At 34.5% G+C, this 18525-nt stretch overlaps 1 protein-coding gene across 5 annotated transcripts in view; it reads left to right on the top strand.

The window, feature by feature from the left end:
- The window catches only part of LOC149784853 (uncharacterized), a 404070-nt gene that overhangs the window by 360983 nt on the left and 24562 nt on the right, over positions 1 to 18525 (top strand). For 4 of the 5 annotated variants that reach the window (XM_089978427.1, XM_089978423.1, XM_089978426.1 and 1 more), the window contains one exon: positions 8221 to 8419. In XM_089978427.1, coding sequence (XP_089834553.1) covers positions 8221 to 8397 — 177 coding nt within the window. In that variant the 3' untranslated portion in view covers positions 8398 to 8419. Of the gene's footprint in view, positions 1 to 8220; positions 12894 to 18525 lie in introns of those variants that run through there. The other variant, XM_089978424.1, reaches the window with a different exon arrangement.

The following is an 18525-nucleotide window of genomic DNA, read 5'->3' on the forward strand; positions in this document are numbered from 1 at the left end:
ACTCAAATACAGCCCATATACATTAATTACTGCCAGAATACTCACTCAAATACAGCCCATATACATTATTTACTGTGAGAATACTCACTCAAATACAGTCCATAGACATTATTTACTGTGAGAATACTCACTCAAATACAGCCCATATACATTATTTACTGTGAGAATACTCACTCAAATACAGTCCATAGACATTATTTACTGTGAGAATACTCACTCAAATACAGTCCATAGACATTATTTACTGTGAGAATACTCACTCAAATACAGTCCTTAGGCATTATTTACTGTGAGAATACTCACTCAAATACAGCCCATATACATTATTTACTGTGAGAATACTCACTCAAATACAGCCCATAGACTTGAATGAATCATTAATCAGTCTTATACTCTTACCCACTCTAAAGGAAACGGAATGATGTTGAGGATTACAACTCTGTATCATTTGTTTTCTGCAGCATGCATGAAATGCTCCATCAAATATTTTTTTAAAGCACTTAGTTTCAAACCCAAGGAGTTAAATACTGAATTCATGAACTTGATTAAGGTAAGTGATAATCCCACATACAGTTGCAAATTGCTTAAAAATTTATTCTATGGCAGAATCCTAATTAGTGTGAAATGCAAAAGGTCTATTCTCTTCTTCTTCCAATTAAGTGCTTGGTCTATATACAGGCATAGTCAGTAACTGTGGTGAACTATGTACATACGTGAAGGAAGGCTCTTTGTGCAAGTTAAAAACAGGTTAAAATAACACATGGTGAACAAGCTAAGACATGGGACATGCTGTGCCTATGAGGACTGTAAAGGTATCAATGGAAGGTGCTGTAATGGCTGCCACTGGCAAGCAGTTCCAAAGACAAATGCCTGTGGGAAGGAGTTCTTATATGCATCCACGGAACAGTATGGTACCCAATATCTGTAGGCATGGCCTCTGGTTGATGCTTTTATGGGGATCAAGGGCCCCGTTGTTGGTAACTGGAGAGGTTGATGATACAAATCTGTCAAGTATGACCTGTTGGTGTCTGTATGCTAGGAAGCTCTGTATCCATGCAAGCATTCAGTCTCTTTACCATAGTGTTGGAGCTTAATTTCTCATTTGCAACAAAATGATATTAATTTTTATAATTATCATGTTTTTTGTTGGAAAAAAAATAAAGCCTGACCCATGTGATGCCTATGAACATGTATAGAAATATTCCACATACATTAAATTCTGTAAAATATCTGTATAGAAATATTCCACATACATTAAATTCTGTAAAATATCTGTATAGAAATATTCCACATACATTAAATTCTGTAAAATATCTGTATAGAAATATTCCACATACATTAAATTCTGTAAAATATCTGTATAGAAATATTCCACAAACATTAAATTCTGTCAAATATCTGTATAGAAATATTCCACATACATTAAATTCTGTCAAATATCTGTATAGAAATATTCCACATACATTAAATTCTGTCAAATATCTAAACAAGTATAGATATACATTAAATTCTGTCAAATATCTAAACAAGTATAGAAATATTCCACATACATTAAATTCTGTCAAATATCTAAACAAGTATAGAAATATTCCACATTCATTAAATTCTGTAAAATGTCTGTCAAGATGTATAGAAATATTCCACATACATTAAATTCTGTCAAATATCTGTAAACATATATAGAAATATTCCACATACATTAAATTCTGTCAAATATCTGTAAACATATATAGAAATATTCCACATACATCAAATTCTGTCAAATATCTAAACATGTATAGAAATATTCCACATACATTAAATTCTGTTAAAAATCTGTAAACGTGTATAGAAATATTCCAAATACATTAAATTCTGTAAAATGTCTGTAGATATGTATAGAAATATTCCACATACATTAAATTCTGTCAAATGTCTGTAAAGATGTATAGAAATATTCCACAGACATTAAATTCTGTCAAATATCTGTAAACATGTATAGAAATATTCCACATGCATTAAATTCTGTCAGATATCTGTAAACATGTATAGAAATATTCCACATGCATTAAATTCTGTAAAATGTCTGTAAAGATGTATAGAAATATTCCACAGACATTAAATTCTGTCAAATATCTGTAAACATGTATAGAAATATTCCACATGCATTAAATTCTGTCAAATATCTGTAAACATGTATAGAAATATTCCATATACATGTACATTAAATTCTGTCAAATATCTGTAAACATGTATAGAAATATTCCACATATATTAAATTCTGTCAGATATCTGTAAACATGTATAGAAATATTCCACATGCATTAAATTCTGTAAAATGTCTGTAAAGATGTAAAGAAATAATCCACATACATTAAATTTTGTCAAATATCTGTAAACATATATAGAAATATTCCACATACATTAAATTCTGTCAAATATCTAAACATGTATAGAAATATTCCACATACATTAAATTCTGTTAAAAATCTGTAAACATGTATAGAAATATTCCACATGCATTAAATTCTGTCAAATATCTGTAAACATGTATAGAAATATTCCACATACATTAAATTCTGTCAAATATCTGTAAACATGTATAGAAATATTCCACATACATTAAATTCTGTCATATATCTGTAAACATGTATAGAAATATTCCACATACATTAAATTCTGTCAAATATCTGTAAACATGTATAGAAATATTCCACATGCATTAAATTCTGTCAAATATCTGTAAACATGTATAGAAATATTCCACATGCATTAAATTCTGTCAAATATCTGTAAACATGTATAGAAATATTCCACATACATTAAATTCTGTCAAATATCTGTAAACATGTATAGAAATATTCCACATGCATTAAATTCTGTCAAATATCTGTAAACATGTATGGAAATATTCCACATGCATTAAATTCTGTCAAATATCTGTAAACATGTATAGAAATATTCCACATACATTAAATTCTGTCAAATATCTGTAAACATGTATAGAAATATTCCACATGCATTAAATTCTGTCAAATATCTGTAAACATGTATGGAAATATTCCACATACATTAAATTCTGTTAAATATCTGTAAACATGTATAGAAATTTTCCTTATACATTAAGTTATGTCAGGATGTTAATGTGATAGGCAGAACAGACATTCTTATCTGCTTGAAGAATTTATTATTTTCTAAACTATTTTAAATGTGTTCTGTTAAATTTGATAAATGCAGATAACAAGATAGTATAACCGACATGATATCTGTAAGATTGTACATATAATGGCAAGTTATTCCTACATTTATTCTGTGCCTAAATTATCATAATTATCTGATTTCATTACAGATTGTCTTGAACACCTAGGGACATGCATTAGACTTGTAATTTATCCAGAGAAAAAAACTAGCAAGAAAGCTTGACCCACATTAAATTTTTACATGTAGTGCATATTTCCCATAATCTATATCTGATAGTTATTGTCATAATTAATGTGATATGCACAAAAGCTTTTATGATTTTCTGGCATAGAAATGAAATTAATATTTGAAACTATTGCTGACACCCATTGGTATGTTCTTTGTAATATTTTATTTAGAGAATGAAGAGCAGCAATAATGCTTGACCTTGGTCCTTACCTGTTGTTAGGCATGTTTGTATCCCTATTGACAAGCTGTATCCTATCAATGGACTCCAGCATGCAATCTCAGCAGTCAAAAGCCTTCCATTGTCCAACCTGACAGATCCATTTCATTTTTTCTCTTTGTCTGTGATCCAAGGCGGACTCTCGCCAAACCATGCTTTTGTGTGAGTGAACTCCAAAAGTTTTGGATAACGAGCATGTAGTAGAATTCAATTAGATCGTGCTCTCAAATGTTTTTGACTGCATCAACCAGAAAAATGCCCCGTCACTTGCTTTTTAACCAGTTAAATGAGGCAAACATGGCAAGCATTCTACACTATTATAATATGTTTTAATATGAGAGGAACCATTGGTCAGCAAGATTGGTAGAGAATGGATGTCCCGACAGCAGTAACAGATGTCATTCATCAGTGGTCAGCTCTTGACTTTATTTCCCATATGTCTTCCAGAAAAGGGTCAGGGGATTAAAGACCTAATGAGGGATTCTGAAAAAAGGGAGGTTTTAGAATAGAATTGGGGGGAAAAGAATATGGAAGTTGGATATGTCCAGTTGAGCAGAAACTTTAATGAACTTAATCCACTCCAATATTTTCCAGAAAATAAGTTTTGATAAAAGATGTCCAACTGAACCCACCCTCACTTCAGCTGCCAAAATCTGTCACATTTTAATATTTGCAACGACCTGAAAACTTCCCTGACATTTATAGCCATATATTGTATTGTTAAATTCATGGACAAATGACTGCTATTTTGTAAATAATTTCCTTGAATACCTACAATATTAAATTTCAGTAGTTATTCTGAAGTAACTCAGCCATTGATACACAATTTTTCCTTGAAACTTAAGTCTGTTTTAAAAGTACTCAAGGACTTGACATTATTTTACAGTTTTTATTAACTTGTCAAAACTTCTAAACATCCATTTTATTTTACTGCATGTAGTCTTTTCTTTGAAGAGTGCAATAACTCCATGTTTTCTTAACCTCTCTTTTCAAAATATAACAAGAAAAATCTGTGTGAATGCAAAGCAGTAAAATTCTCAGATTCCATGACATCTGCTGATGTACCACCATTTTTGATTGGCTGAACAGCAAAATCTGCAGCAATAAATCCACAGTATTACTGTTGAAATTTTGCCGTTTCTGTGGAATCATGACTTTCCCTGCAACTTATCGCATCTAGGTATTGTAGGTTTGGCTATTTTTGGATAAATTGTTCTGGAGTGTGTGAGAATTGGGATAATGGTCCTGTGTTCAAGGATTTAATGCTCCAGTGGCTTAAATAATTAGCGCATCTGCCTCGGATGCAGGAGGTCAAGGGTTTGATCCCTAGGCAAGTCATGCCAAAGACTTATAAAAATGGTACTAACAGCTGCCTCACTTGGGACTCAGCAATAAGAGGATAGTGATAGGACTGGTCGGCATGGTGTCAGAATAATGTGGTTAGGTGGGACATGATGATGCAAGTCTGCGGCATGAAACTTAAGTTCCAGACATCACTATAAACTGCCACACTGCAGACATTGTAGAGCCATATGACTGAAAAGTTGTTAAAGCTCTGTTAAAAATCCAAATCACACACACACACACACACTGCTGAGATATCTTTGACTGGCTCCACTTGTTTATCACCATACAAATTTGATTTCTTACATTAAAAAACAGTCCTTGGATCATGATCATTACATTCAATACCATTATCCCCTAATTAGATAAAAAGGCATTGTTGGCAAGTGGTTTCTGATGCTCAGGACACTGTAACACCAGCCTTTCTGAGGAGCATGGTATTAATGATTCTAAGGACACTGTAACACCAGCCTTTCTGAGGAACATGATACTAATGATTCTAAGGATACTGTAACACCAGCCTTTCTGAGGAACATGGTACTAATGATTGTAAGGACACATTAACACCAGCCTTTCTGAGGAGCATTGGTACTAATGATTGTAAGGACACTGTAACACCAGCCTTTCTGAAGAGCATGATACTAATGATTCTAAGGACACTGTAACACCAGTCTTTCTGAGGAGCATGGTACTAATGATTCCAAGGACACTGTAACACCAGCCTTTCTGAAGAGCATGATACTAATGATTCCAAGGACACATTAACACCAGCCTTTCTGAGGAGCATAATACTAATGATTCTAAGGACACTGTAACACCAGCCTTTCTGAGGAGCATGATACTAATGATTCTAAGGACACTGTAACACCAGCCTTTCTGAGGAACATGATACTAATGATTCTAAGGACACTGTAACACCAGCCTTTCTGAGGAGCATGATACTAATGATTCTAAGGACACTGTAACACCAGCCTTTCTGAGGAGCATGGTATTAATGATTCTAAGGACACTGTAACACCAGCCTTTCTGAGGAACATGATACTAATGATTCTAAGGACACTGTAACACCAGCATTTCTGAGGAGCATGATACTAATGATTCCAAGGACACTGTAACACCAGCATTTCTGAGGAGCATGATATTAATGATTCCAAGGACACTGTAACACCAGCCTTTCTGAGGAACATGATACTAATGATTCAAAGGCTTGTGCTCATGCTCATTTTTGTAATTCTTTAATTCCAATCAGTTTGAATTGTTATTTCTGAGGATTTGTGTTATTTATAAATTTGATTCTTCTATTAGGTTACTAAATTTAGGTCTCGTGGGTCGGTGATTCTTTCCGGGGTTTTCCCGGGTTCTTCCTCCACCATTAATACTGGCCGCCATGTATAGCCTATCGTGTGCTGAAAAATGGCGTTAAACCCTACAACAACAACAACAACAACAACAACTAAATTTAGGTGACAAGTGTACTCCAGGTGTCATCTTTGACTTGAGGAGTTTGATCCTAAGCTCTAGTTTCATGCTAAAAATGTTGAGAGTATCAGGATCCTGACTCATTGAAATTTTGAGCTGTTAAATATGACTTATTGACACAATTGGTTTGGTGTTTTATGGCACAGTAAATATGCATAAGTTATTCGGTGCAAAGGCAAATGGAGTAAAGTGCCTTTTCCCAGGATGCACTATGGTAGCCACCTTGGGTTGGTCCAATGCCAGGATTCGAACCTGCACTCTTTGTGTCTTGAATGAGCATGCTAACCACTGAATCATGTAGAAATGGAATGGAATCATTGCAAGTGCCAGAATGTGTTGGGAATCATTCAAAAATCATAATCAATCATCATCTGTTCAAAAAAGTTGACTAATGTTTGAATAAATATTGATGCATTTTTCAGCATTTGTCACTTGGTCAGTTTGTCACTGTGTCACTTGTCATATCTTTAGCAATCCATCATGCGGCATTACAGGTACTATTTCATCATATCTATAGCAATCCACCTATGCAGCATTACAGGTACTATTTCGTCACATCTATAGCAATCCACCATGCAGCATTACAGGTACTATTTCGTCATATCTATAGCAATCCACCATGCAGCATTATGGGTACTATTTCATCATATCTATAGCAATCCACCGTGCAGCATTACAGGTACTATTTTGTCATATCTATAGCAATCCACCATGCAGCATTACAGGTACTATTTCGTCGTATCTATAGCAATCCACCTATGCAGCATTACAGGTACTATTTCATCATATCTATAGCAATCCACCATGCAGCATTACAGGTACTATTTTGTCATATCTATAGCAATCCACAATGCAGCATTACAGGTACTATTTCATCATATCTATAGCAATCCACCATGCAGCATTACAGGTACTATTTCGTCATATCTATAGCAATCCACCATGCAGCATTACAGGTACTATTTCGTCATATCTATAGCAATCCACCATGCAGCATTACAGGTACTATTTCATCGTATCTATAGCAATACACCTATGCAGCATTACAGGTACTATTTTGTCATATCTATAGCAATACACCTATGCAGCATTACAGGTACTATTTCATTATTTCTGTTTTTCATATAGTAAGGTAATAATTTTCTGTTTCAGACTCCATGGTTCATAGATACAGTGATATATAAATTATAATCTAAATATGTTTTAATCATAAAAGATTTGTATTGTGTACAAATATACAGAGACATATACAACTATAGAATGCTTGTCATTGTTAAGAATATATAAAAAATATGTAAAAGAATGAAAAGGTAAAATTTGTTCTGTCAGTATGCATCCTTTGACCTTTCATCAACCTTTGTAGCACAGATTTCAAACCTGCATGATATTACTTTAGGAACAAGTTAAATTTTTGTTGATTACAAAAATAAAATAGTTGAACAGGAACACAACTGATGCTAAGGGTTTCTTGGCATACGTTGAACAGCACACAATATATATATATATATATATATATATATATATATATATATATATATATATATATATATATATATATATATATATATATATATATATATATATATATATATATATATATATATATATATATATCATAACACAATGACCTCGGATCATGAATTAAATGAATTCTAATTTGATGAGATGTCTTGCATGATCCTGACACAAGATCACAGTGTATGCTTTTTAGTGTATCAATAGACCTCAGTCTTATTATCTGACTTAATTATGTCACATTTTATGTCTTGCAGAGTCTGGCACATGACATTATCCTTACACTGGGTGAGGCATTTGAGGTGGCATACCAGATGGCCATGAAGGAAAAGTCGCTAGAAGAGGCCATGGTGTTGGATCGCAAGTTGAGTCAAAGTGATACAGAACCTGATACATACAGCATCTCCTCAAAAACATCGACACAGACAGTGTAGCTATAGAATACATTAGCACCAGGTAGTCGCAAGTCCCTATCTTTAAACCACCAATGAAAAAGTCTGCTTAAATGGAACTTAATCTCCAAGTCAGAAATCTGGCATTAGCACCACTAAATATCTATAATCAGTACTATTGTTTGTAGAATGACTTGTAAATGGCTTCCTCTCAGAAACTGTTCAGTTGAATTTTAACCAAATTTGACAGAAAGCATCCTGGCATAGCTGACTTTCACAAAATTTGACCAAAAACATCCAGGCATAACTGGCTTTCCTTAAATTTGACCAAAAACATCCAGGCATAACTGGCTTTTCTTAAATTTGACAGAATGGATCCTGGCATAGCAAGCCTTCAATTTTATAATTATGATGCCTATCATCATTGATGAATTGTTTCAAATTTTAAAGTAGAGTTCTCCTTCTGGCCTAATTCTGATTTTCTTTACTATGGTCCATTAATTAAGTCATTTTCAGTCAGGTGTTTAAATAACTATATACAGCAGATTCATTCAGCAATAATTTAACCATATAATGATGAGTATTGTAAAATATTAATTAAACATTTTATTTTACTGATCATTGTAAGAAGCATTGTGATTGGTCAAAGACTCTGCTCATCATTGTAAGAAGTATTGTGATTGGTCAAAGACTCTACTCATCTAATGAATCTTAGCGTAACTAAAGCTTCTGGAAATTTAAAGAAAGCATACTTCCCAAGCATGTCATTTCAGATTATTGATAGAGGTTTTTATATGGAAGGTTTGGATAGTAGTTTGAAAAGTGTGTAGAAACAGCTGGATCTCAAAGTGGGAAACTGGATGATGTGAAATGAACATTATGAAATTCTCTAGTTTTGTTCAAACTTGGATAACATTCTGTTATTTTTTCAACTCATTTCTTTGCTGAAATGAAGTAAACAACGATGATGAAAGGCATTGCAGGGAATGGTTTTGGGCATCAGCAGACTAGCCTTCCCTACCCCCCATATAATACAGTCTGGAATCAGACTAGCCTTCCCTACCCCCCATATAACACAGTCTGGAATCAGACTCACCTGACTCTGTTTTATTTACAAGTATCAATTTAACTTTAAAACTGATTATTGAATAAATTGATTCCACAACTGCCTAATAACAGGGGTGTGGACAACTACCCAGTTTCATTTGCCTCACTGAGTCTAAAATTAATTTTCAGCCCCCCTGAATCCCCCTGATCAGGTGCACCATCTCTTGACATAATCGGGAAGGATCACCACCACTAGTACCAATATCCCTTCTTATTTTCTTGGGAGGGTAAGAAACAATCAAATTCATGTCTGCAATATGGCTGCAACTACTAAAAATAGAAAAAGTCTAAAAGCCACTTCTTATCAAACACTGTTCAACACAACTTTACCAAATTTGACAGAAAGCATCCTGGCATATCAGGCTTTCAAATTTGACAGAAAGCATCCTGGCATATCAGGCTTTCAAATTTGACAGAAAGTATCCTGGCATATCAGGCTTTCAAATTTGCACAAGAATGATGCCTAGAAACTATCTAATATGGCTGTCATTACAAAAAACAGACAGATTATATAAAATATCTCAGAAATTGCTTTGCAGAAGTTGACCAAACTTGATAAAAAGCATTCTGTTAGTAAGGACATACAGATTCATTCCAATTTGCCATATAACATGACTTCCAATCTTAAAAAAATGGAAATCCATTAGATGACTTTTTAGCTCTTCTCACTCTAGACCAGAAGAGGTTACAATGTGTCTGTTGTCCATCTTCTGTCAGTTAGCACAAATTTGTTATTATTACTTCTCGTAAACTTTACACTCACATTAAACTTTACACTCACATTAAACTTTACACTCACATTCATCCCAAGGTGCAGTTGATCATAAATCAAAATGATTTCTGATGTAACATCCAGTATGGCCTAGTGTCGGCCATTTTGTAAATCTTAATATCGCTACTGTTCCTGAATTGATGATCATATCAACATAGAATTGTCACCAAAAGACTTCTTGTCCACACATAGTTGGTCCCAGAATCATATGTTGCAATCTTGTATGAAATATGACTGGTGACAAACAGCTTGAAAACTAAAGTTACTGCTAAATTCTCCTAAATGAATGGTCATATTAGCATGGGATGATTTTCATCAAAAAATCTTCTAATGATGTCTAGTTTGACCTAAATGAAATTTGTGCCAATCTTGCTTCCAATATGGCCAACCACAGTGATTAATTTGAAAATTTTATAATACAAGATTGAGTCTTTCAATGGTCAGCTGTTAAAAAGAAGAAATGGTCTTATCTTGAAATCCAGGAAAGTCTTTTCAGACTGTTGAGTGTCAGCCCCTTGAAGGGACTCTTGTTTTTATTGGCCAAAGTTTACACAAAACTTTCGTGTAACACTCTTCAGTTTCATTTTTATTTGCATAGGGTTAGATTTGTAAAGAAAAAGAATGTTCTGGTTTTCCTGGCTAATTGAGAAAGACATTGAATATCTTATGTATTCATACAACTTTTAATTCTCTTTATTTTCATACAGTTTACAGCTTGGCCTTGCTTTAGATATGCACCCAGAAGAAAGTGCTAGCTCTGTTTGGTGATTTTCACTTCCTGAACTTAAAAAATAAATTGTAAAACTTACTACAAAATAACATTCTTTTTTTAAATACATATTTCGTAATTCATTAATGCACTTTCAGAAACTGGTATTGTCTAGTCTGGCAAAAATTTGTTTTGCCTATTTTAATAACTGCTAAGGATAGTGTACTTTAGTCTAATTCAGGCTGATTTTTCAGGTACGTGGGAGCAGCCATTTTGGTTAGCTGTGTGCTAAAACCATGTACAATTTCCACAAGTACAATATCCCAAAAAAATTTCAGCCACATTACATGAAAGTAACATAGAGGTATGCCAACATTCTCTCCAGTGTGCATGTTGCAAAATATCTTCACCTTATAACTGTCTGTGTGACCACACTGTAACACGATGGTTGGGGTGCAAAGAACCCAACTATATTATAGATCAAACTGTGTTATAACCAGCCAAGTCAGTTAGACAAAGATAATGATGCATGTACCAAAGAAAGGGTGGAGGAGTGGAATAATAAGAGCAGGTAAAAAAAAAAGTGCTTTTGATTAAATGGACACCAACTAGTCTGAAATACACTTGTATATTGACAAGTTGCATTTGTGTAATGCAGTCCATAATCTGTTACATAATGTACATGTTATAAAATCCATGAATTGGAGTATAGATAACATGTTATAAAATGCATGTTAGAAAAAACAAATAACATATATATATATATATATATATATATATATATATATATATATATATATATATATATATATATATATATATAAAAAATGGTAGTTTTTGTTTGAGCTGTATCAGATTCACACTAAATAATTCTTTACAATATTATCACCAGTAGCGTGTGGCTACAGCTACCCAAGGGATGAGGCTGTTCACTAAGGGAAATGTGTGTGTGTGTGAGAGAGAGATTTGGATTTTGAACGCAGCTTTAACACTTTTTCAGTCATATCGCTACGACATCTGCAGACAACTCTGGTGACCTACTGGTTAGAGCATCTGCCTCAGAAGTGGGAGGTCATGGGTTTGAACCCAGGCCAAGTCATATCAAAGACTTACAGAAATGGTACTAACAGCTGCCTTGCTAGGCGCTCAGCATTAAGAGGTTAGTATTAGGACTGGTCGGCCTGGTGTCAGAATAATGTGACTGGGTGGGACGTCATGCTACATGTATGCAGCATGATGCCCCAGTGCTAGATATCACTATAAACTGCCACACTGCAGACATCATAGCGATATGACTGAAATTTTTTTAAAGCTACATTAAAAATCCTAATCACACACAAATGATGTCTGCAGTGTGGTAGTTTATGGGTAAATTTAAAAAAAAGAAAGGAATTAGCTGTTGTTTGGTTGATTGTGGAAGTTACTATTCCTGCCATCAATGGTTGATTGTAGCAAGTTCAGGTAGCATTACTATTGGAGAGTATCACTGCATACAGTAAGTACTCAGTAAGTACTCAGTAAGTACTCGGGCCAGATGTCAGCATTAGCAGATTATAGTATAACAGTGCACTTTTAAGATGGTGTGACAATATGAGTAAAGAATTTGTTTTTAATAGGTTGATTCAAGTGCATTTTATATCAGTTTATGGCTTCCTTTCATAGCGCCTTTGAATTTCTCCAATCCAGACTCAAGATACAAGTTTAAACAGCCAACAACGTCACACACGCCAATAAGGGGAAAAAATCACAATTTGCGACACTGGCAAAGCCCAGTGTTCTCCCTAAGTAAACTTTTTACACATTACTTTTAAGAAGAAGAAAAAGATGTTTGTGTATGAAAAAAAATACAGGTACTGTATATATGAAATTTCAGGATCTATTTCCCAGTCATCTTGTATTAGAATTCATATGCGATCTATTCCCCAAAATGATAATAAACTTTTGATGTTTTTTTGTTTGTTGTACTTTTAAGAAAGAAAAACAAATTTTATCATTTACAAGAAAATATATGTGTATGAAATCTCGGGAGCCATGCCATGATCGTGTTATATCATAATTCATTTTATAATGGCACATGCTGTAAGCTGTACATGTAGAGTGCCCCCCTCTGTGATGAAGATCTTTTCAGTTTATGCAAATAATAACAATCTGCCATCAAATATGGCTGACGTTGCTATAAATATATCAAGTTTTAACAGCTTCTTCAAAAACATGGTATGAAGAGTTTCTGAGTTATGAATTAGGTCCAAGTTTCCAAGGGTTTGGAGAAATCCATGGGAAATGCTGTTTGTATAACACATGCAGATCTCTGTAGTGACAAAGTTATGACTTTAAAGGCTGGACCTCTAGGAGTAAGGAATGACTGAGGAATCCATGCTTACAGCACAGATGAACTCCCATTATAATGTCAGGTATGTTGAGGGCTGTTAACAGTTTCTGGTCTATGAATTTGGGTCCAGTCTTCATGGGCTGGGAGAATTCCAGGGGACAGTGGTGGTGTCCTTTTTATTATGAGATATTATTCCCATATATATGTTCTAGGAAAAGAATCTAAATCAACACAGCATTGATAAACAATGAGCAACTACAGTAAAATGCCTCAAAACTGAAAAACCTTTGTATACCAGAATCCCCATAAGACTGAAATTTTGGGGGAGTCCAGATTTTTCCTTCTTTTATATCATTGTCTCCCCTCCCCCGTAAACTAAAACCCAACAACTTGAATACTGAAAATAAAATTGATCCCATATTGCAATCTTACCCCTACCCCCACCCTGAAAAACAAAGCTCACATAAAAGTTGGAAATGTGTTTTAGCTGGTAAATTCCTGACACACGCTGGAACATGTTATTTATGGTTAGAAAGTGCTTTAGTAGGCTTCACTTTGAGACAAAGACACTATCCCAAGGGCATGTGAGATGAATGGTATATGTACATTCATTGATTCCGCAAAAACAGCCACTCATACTAAAGTATACTTATATGGATACTAGGTCCAACAGTCTTTAAACATTTTGTCAAGATAAATTATGTTTAAGAATCCAAAACAAAGATATAAGATGCAGTACATCAGTGTCGTTTAAATTTAAAATGTGTAGAGAGGGTTAATAAGACAATTTAGGTGTATTGATTCTATATCTTTGAACCCCAAAAAGTTAAATCAAAATTTGCTGCCTTTTTAGCCCAAGTTTTTGATGAGTTCATGACACTTCTTTTGAGATAGAGTCTTACAGGACATCAGCATCATTTCTGACACTTTCAAAGATGTATTCTGATAAGGATAACACTCTTGGCGTTTGGTAGGACATTAATAGTGGTTAGACTGACACAAACATTTGTACTTCTACAGCTTACTTTGAAACAACAAAATGCACATTTAAAGTTTACCATACATGCTTGTTTATAAGTAGAATCGGACTGCAAAATTTACAGATACAGACTTGGCATTGTTTGCACAGAACTGGACTTATTTGCGGGTATATATAGTACATATCCTTGAATAGAAGATCACTTTACCCTAAATAAAGAACTTGACCCCAAGAAAACATTGATTCAGTGTGCAAACTCAGCATGGCTCTTATGGCCTCCACACTATCAGTGACACAAGTATAAAGACAATCTTCCTGTCTAACAATGCACCAAATCCCGTAGTTTTAAATTTAAAGAACTTTGAGCCAAACAACCCTGACCAGGAATGAGCATCTTCCTCCTTGGGATGGGCCGGATAATGATTCTTAGAGTATAATGTAAATGTAACTGGATAAAACTAGGTCACAGTCCATAGGATGATGTAAATGTAACTGGATAAAACTAGGTCACTGTCCATAGGATGATGCAAATGTAACTGGATAAAACCAGGTCACAGTCCATAGGATGATGTAAATGTAATGAAATTAAACCAGGTCACAGTCAATAGGATGATGTGAATGTAGTGAAATTAAACCAGGTCACAGTCCATAGGATGATATAAATGTAACGGAGTTAAACCAAGTCACAGTCCATAGGATGATGTAAATGTAATGGAATTAAACCAGAAAACCAGGTCAGTGGTCATAGGATGATATAAATGTAACTGGTTAAAACCAGGTCACTGTCCATAGGATGATGCAAATGTAAAGAAATTAAACCAGGTCACAGGCCGTAGGATGATACAAATGTAATGGAATTAAACCAGGTCACAGTCCATAGGATGATATAAATGTAACGGAATTAAACCAGGTCACAGTCCATAGGATGATATAAATGTAATGGAGTTAAACCAGGTCACAGTCCATAGGATGATGTAAATGTAATGGAATTAAACCAGATAAAACAGGTCAGTGGTCATAGGATGATATAAATGTAATGGATAAAACCAGGTCATTGTCCATAGGATGATGCAAATGTAATGAAATTAAACCAGACAAAACCAGGTCAGTGGTCAATGTAACAGAATTAAACCAGATCACAGATCATAGGATGTAAATGTAACTGAATTAAACCAGGTTACAGGCCATATGATGATGTAAATGTAACCAAAGTAAACATGGTCATGGGCCATAGGATGATGTAAATGTAATTAGATGAAACCAGGTCTCAGGCCATGGGATGATATAAAAGTGACTGGATAAAAAAAACCAGGTCACAGGCCAAAGGATGCCATCATTGTAACTGGGTAAAATTAGGCAATGGGCCATAGGATTATGTAAATGTAACTGAATTATACCAGGTCACAGGCCAAAGGATGCCATCATTGTAACTGGATAAAATTAGGCAATGGGCCATAGGATTATGTAAATGTAACTGAATTATACCAGGTCACAGGCCAAAGGATTATGTAAATGTAACCAGATAAACACCTGGTCTCGGGCCATGGGATGATGTTAATGTTACTGAATAAAAACAGTCACAGGTCAAAGCATGATATATGTAACTGGATAGAACCAGGTATTGTGCTTTATGATACTGTAAATGTAATGAATTAAACTAGGTCATGGGCCATAGGGTGATGTAAATATAACTGGATAAAACCAGGTCATGGGCCATGGAATGATGTAAATATAAATGGATAAAACAAGGTCATAGGCCATTGGATATCATGTCAATGTAACCAGATAAGACCAGGTTGCAGACTAAGGGATGATGTCAATGTAACCAGATAATACCAGATCATGGGCCATAGGTTGCACATGCCTGAACCAGATTGTATGTCCTTAACCTTTAGCCGTACACTGCAACTAATCTAGCCATACACTGTAACAAGTCTGGCCATACAATGTAACAAGTCTGGCCAAACTCTGTAACAAGTCTGGCCATACAATGTAACAGGTCTAGCCATACACTGCAACTAGTCCAGCCATACACTGTAACAAGTCTAGCCATATACTGTAACAGGTCTAGCCATACACTGTAACAAGTCTGGCCATCCACTGCAACAAGTCTAGCCATACACTGCAACTAATCTAGCCATACACTGTACCAAGTCTAGCAATACACTGTAACAATTCTGGCTATACACTGTAACAAGTCTGGCCATACACTGCAACTAATCTAGCCATACACTGTAACAAGTCTGGCCATACACTGTAACAAGTCTAGCCATACAATGCAACTAATCTAGCCATACACTTTAACAAGTCTGGCCATACACTGCAACTAATATGTTGTGTTTCTGAAGCTTAATAATCGCTGCAGAACCATCTCTTGGCGGTGTTTATTCTTCAATCGATGAACAAAGAAAATTTTCCTTTCTGCAATGTAAATAAAGCAATTAAGACGAATAAGACCGATTTCAGTATTGGTTGTGTTAAGTAAAAAAAAAAAGAAGAAATGTTCTTGATAAAATTTGATTTATGATTCAGTCACAAATACCTTTTGATGCTTTTAAAATTTGTGAGTATCTCAAGTTTTATATATACGCAATAATTGCAATGAAAGGGAAGTAATTGATGTAATAATCTTGGAAAGCTTAGATCATACGAGTGCATTGCTCATACCAACGATGTCTCCATTGCAGTGCGATACAGAAGATGAAGTAAATGCACATTTTTCCACCCCTAATTACAGGGAAACAGTCCACAAATGCACTTCATGCATCAGTGTAAATCAGTAAAAATGAAAATGGCTGCACGTGTAAATTATATGTTTTGGTGCAGATGGAAATGCAGTATACAATTTTGTTCTTAATTTTATCTTTTCTATGTGTGTCCTATGTAATCTCATAATGGCTCAAATGCATGCATTTTTTGGTCATTGATAACGAGTTCCTGTTGAAACCAATATAAACTATTCTGAGCTTGGTTTGATTGAGGAAACATTGGCGATAATTATTTATTTTTTTAAAACTACAATCTCATGGTATGTGATTAGAATATATAGAACATGTTTAGGTTCTGCCAAGAGAAACATAACAGAAGTATTGAAAATGCTATGTTTTACTCATGGTTTATTGTTTACCTGTTATTTTACTTCTGATTTTCTTTTGAATTATATAGCATGTTTGGTGTACATGATAAAATGCTGAATATATCATCTAATTATTAGATGCAACCATTATTTTTCTTTCCTTGTTTTCGAAATGAACTGTTTTAACCTTTATTTTAATTTCATGCATATTTGATTTCTATATATTGTTGACAACTTTGTGCAACAGTTGTATTATATACATGTATTGAACACCTAGACGATTACATGCAATAAGACTGTGAGTCATTTCAATTTAGAGAAATGTCTTTTCGTTTTCTTTAAATTTAGTCTGAGGGATCTCTGTTTCCATAGTTACATGTTTATGTCCATATTAATGAGAAATTTGATTCTTTCAATAACCCGATTTGTCTACCACACTTAATCCTGGTGCAGTTTTATTTAGGTTACTACAATACCGTGATCTCATGTATTTGATACCAGTAAACCATATTGTTTGAACTTCTGATCTGCCAGGTATAAACAAGTTGTCAGACGAACAAAGATCTATGGCTGAAACTTAGTCCAATGGCTGTCAGAAATCACGTGGCATTAGCGTGGGCAAGCAGATGTCTTTGGCCAAAATTATGTACGTGATTGTGTAAGCTGCCAGTGTGGAACAAAACAATCTGGTTCTGTAAACTTAATCGTAATGCTGAATTTCATCCTTTGTTGCCAGAAAATGCGTGTCGAAAATAAGAGATAAATTGTTTAATAAATGATTCAGCTTTCAGTCCATGAAACCCGTTAAATGCACGAAGTTGTGCAGATTTTATCGATTAGCTTTCATGTTGGATTCGCTTATCATCATGCGCTGCAAAACATTTTGTCATTCTTTTGTGGTACAGAAAATTGGAAATACTATGCATATCTGGATTACTTACAGTGTGTATTAAACCATATTTCAAGATTAGATTTATTTATTCCCACTCCATATGGTCATGAAGGTGACACATTTTCTGTTCTTTATTTCGGTATACCATATTTGTTCGCTTATAAAACAAGTCCAACTGCAAACTGCTCAGACCCAGATCTGCCATTGCATAATACACCAGCAGATCTGGGTCTGTGTAGGTTGCTAAGAGTAATCAGTTGAACAAACACTATAGACCCTAATCTACAGGCACATTATGCAAATTCA

This window comes from Sinohyriopsis cumingii, chromosome 13 (genome assembly GCF_028554795.1).
Source record: "Sinohyriopsis cumingii isolate HCF-2022 chromosome 13, ASM2855479v2, whole genome shotgun sequence".
In the NCBI taxonomy this organism is placed as follows: Eukaryota; Metazoa; Mollusca; class Bivalvia; order Unionida; family Unionidae; genus Sinohyriopsis; species Sinohyriopsis cumingii.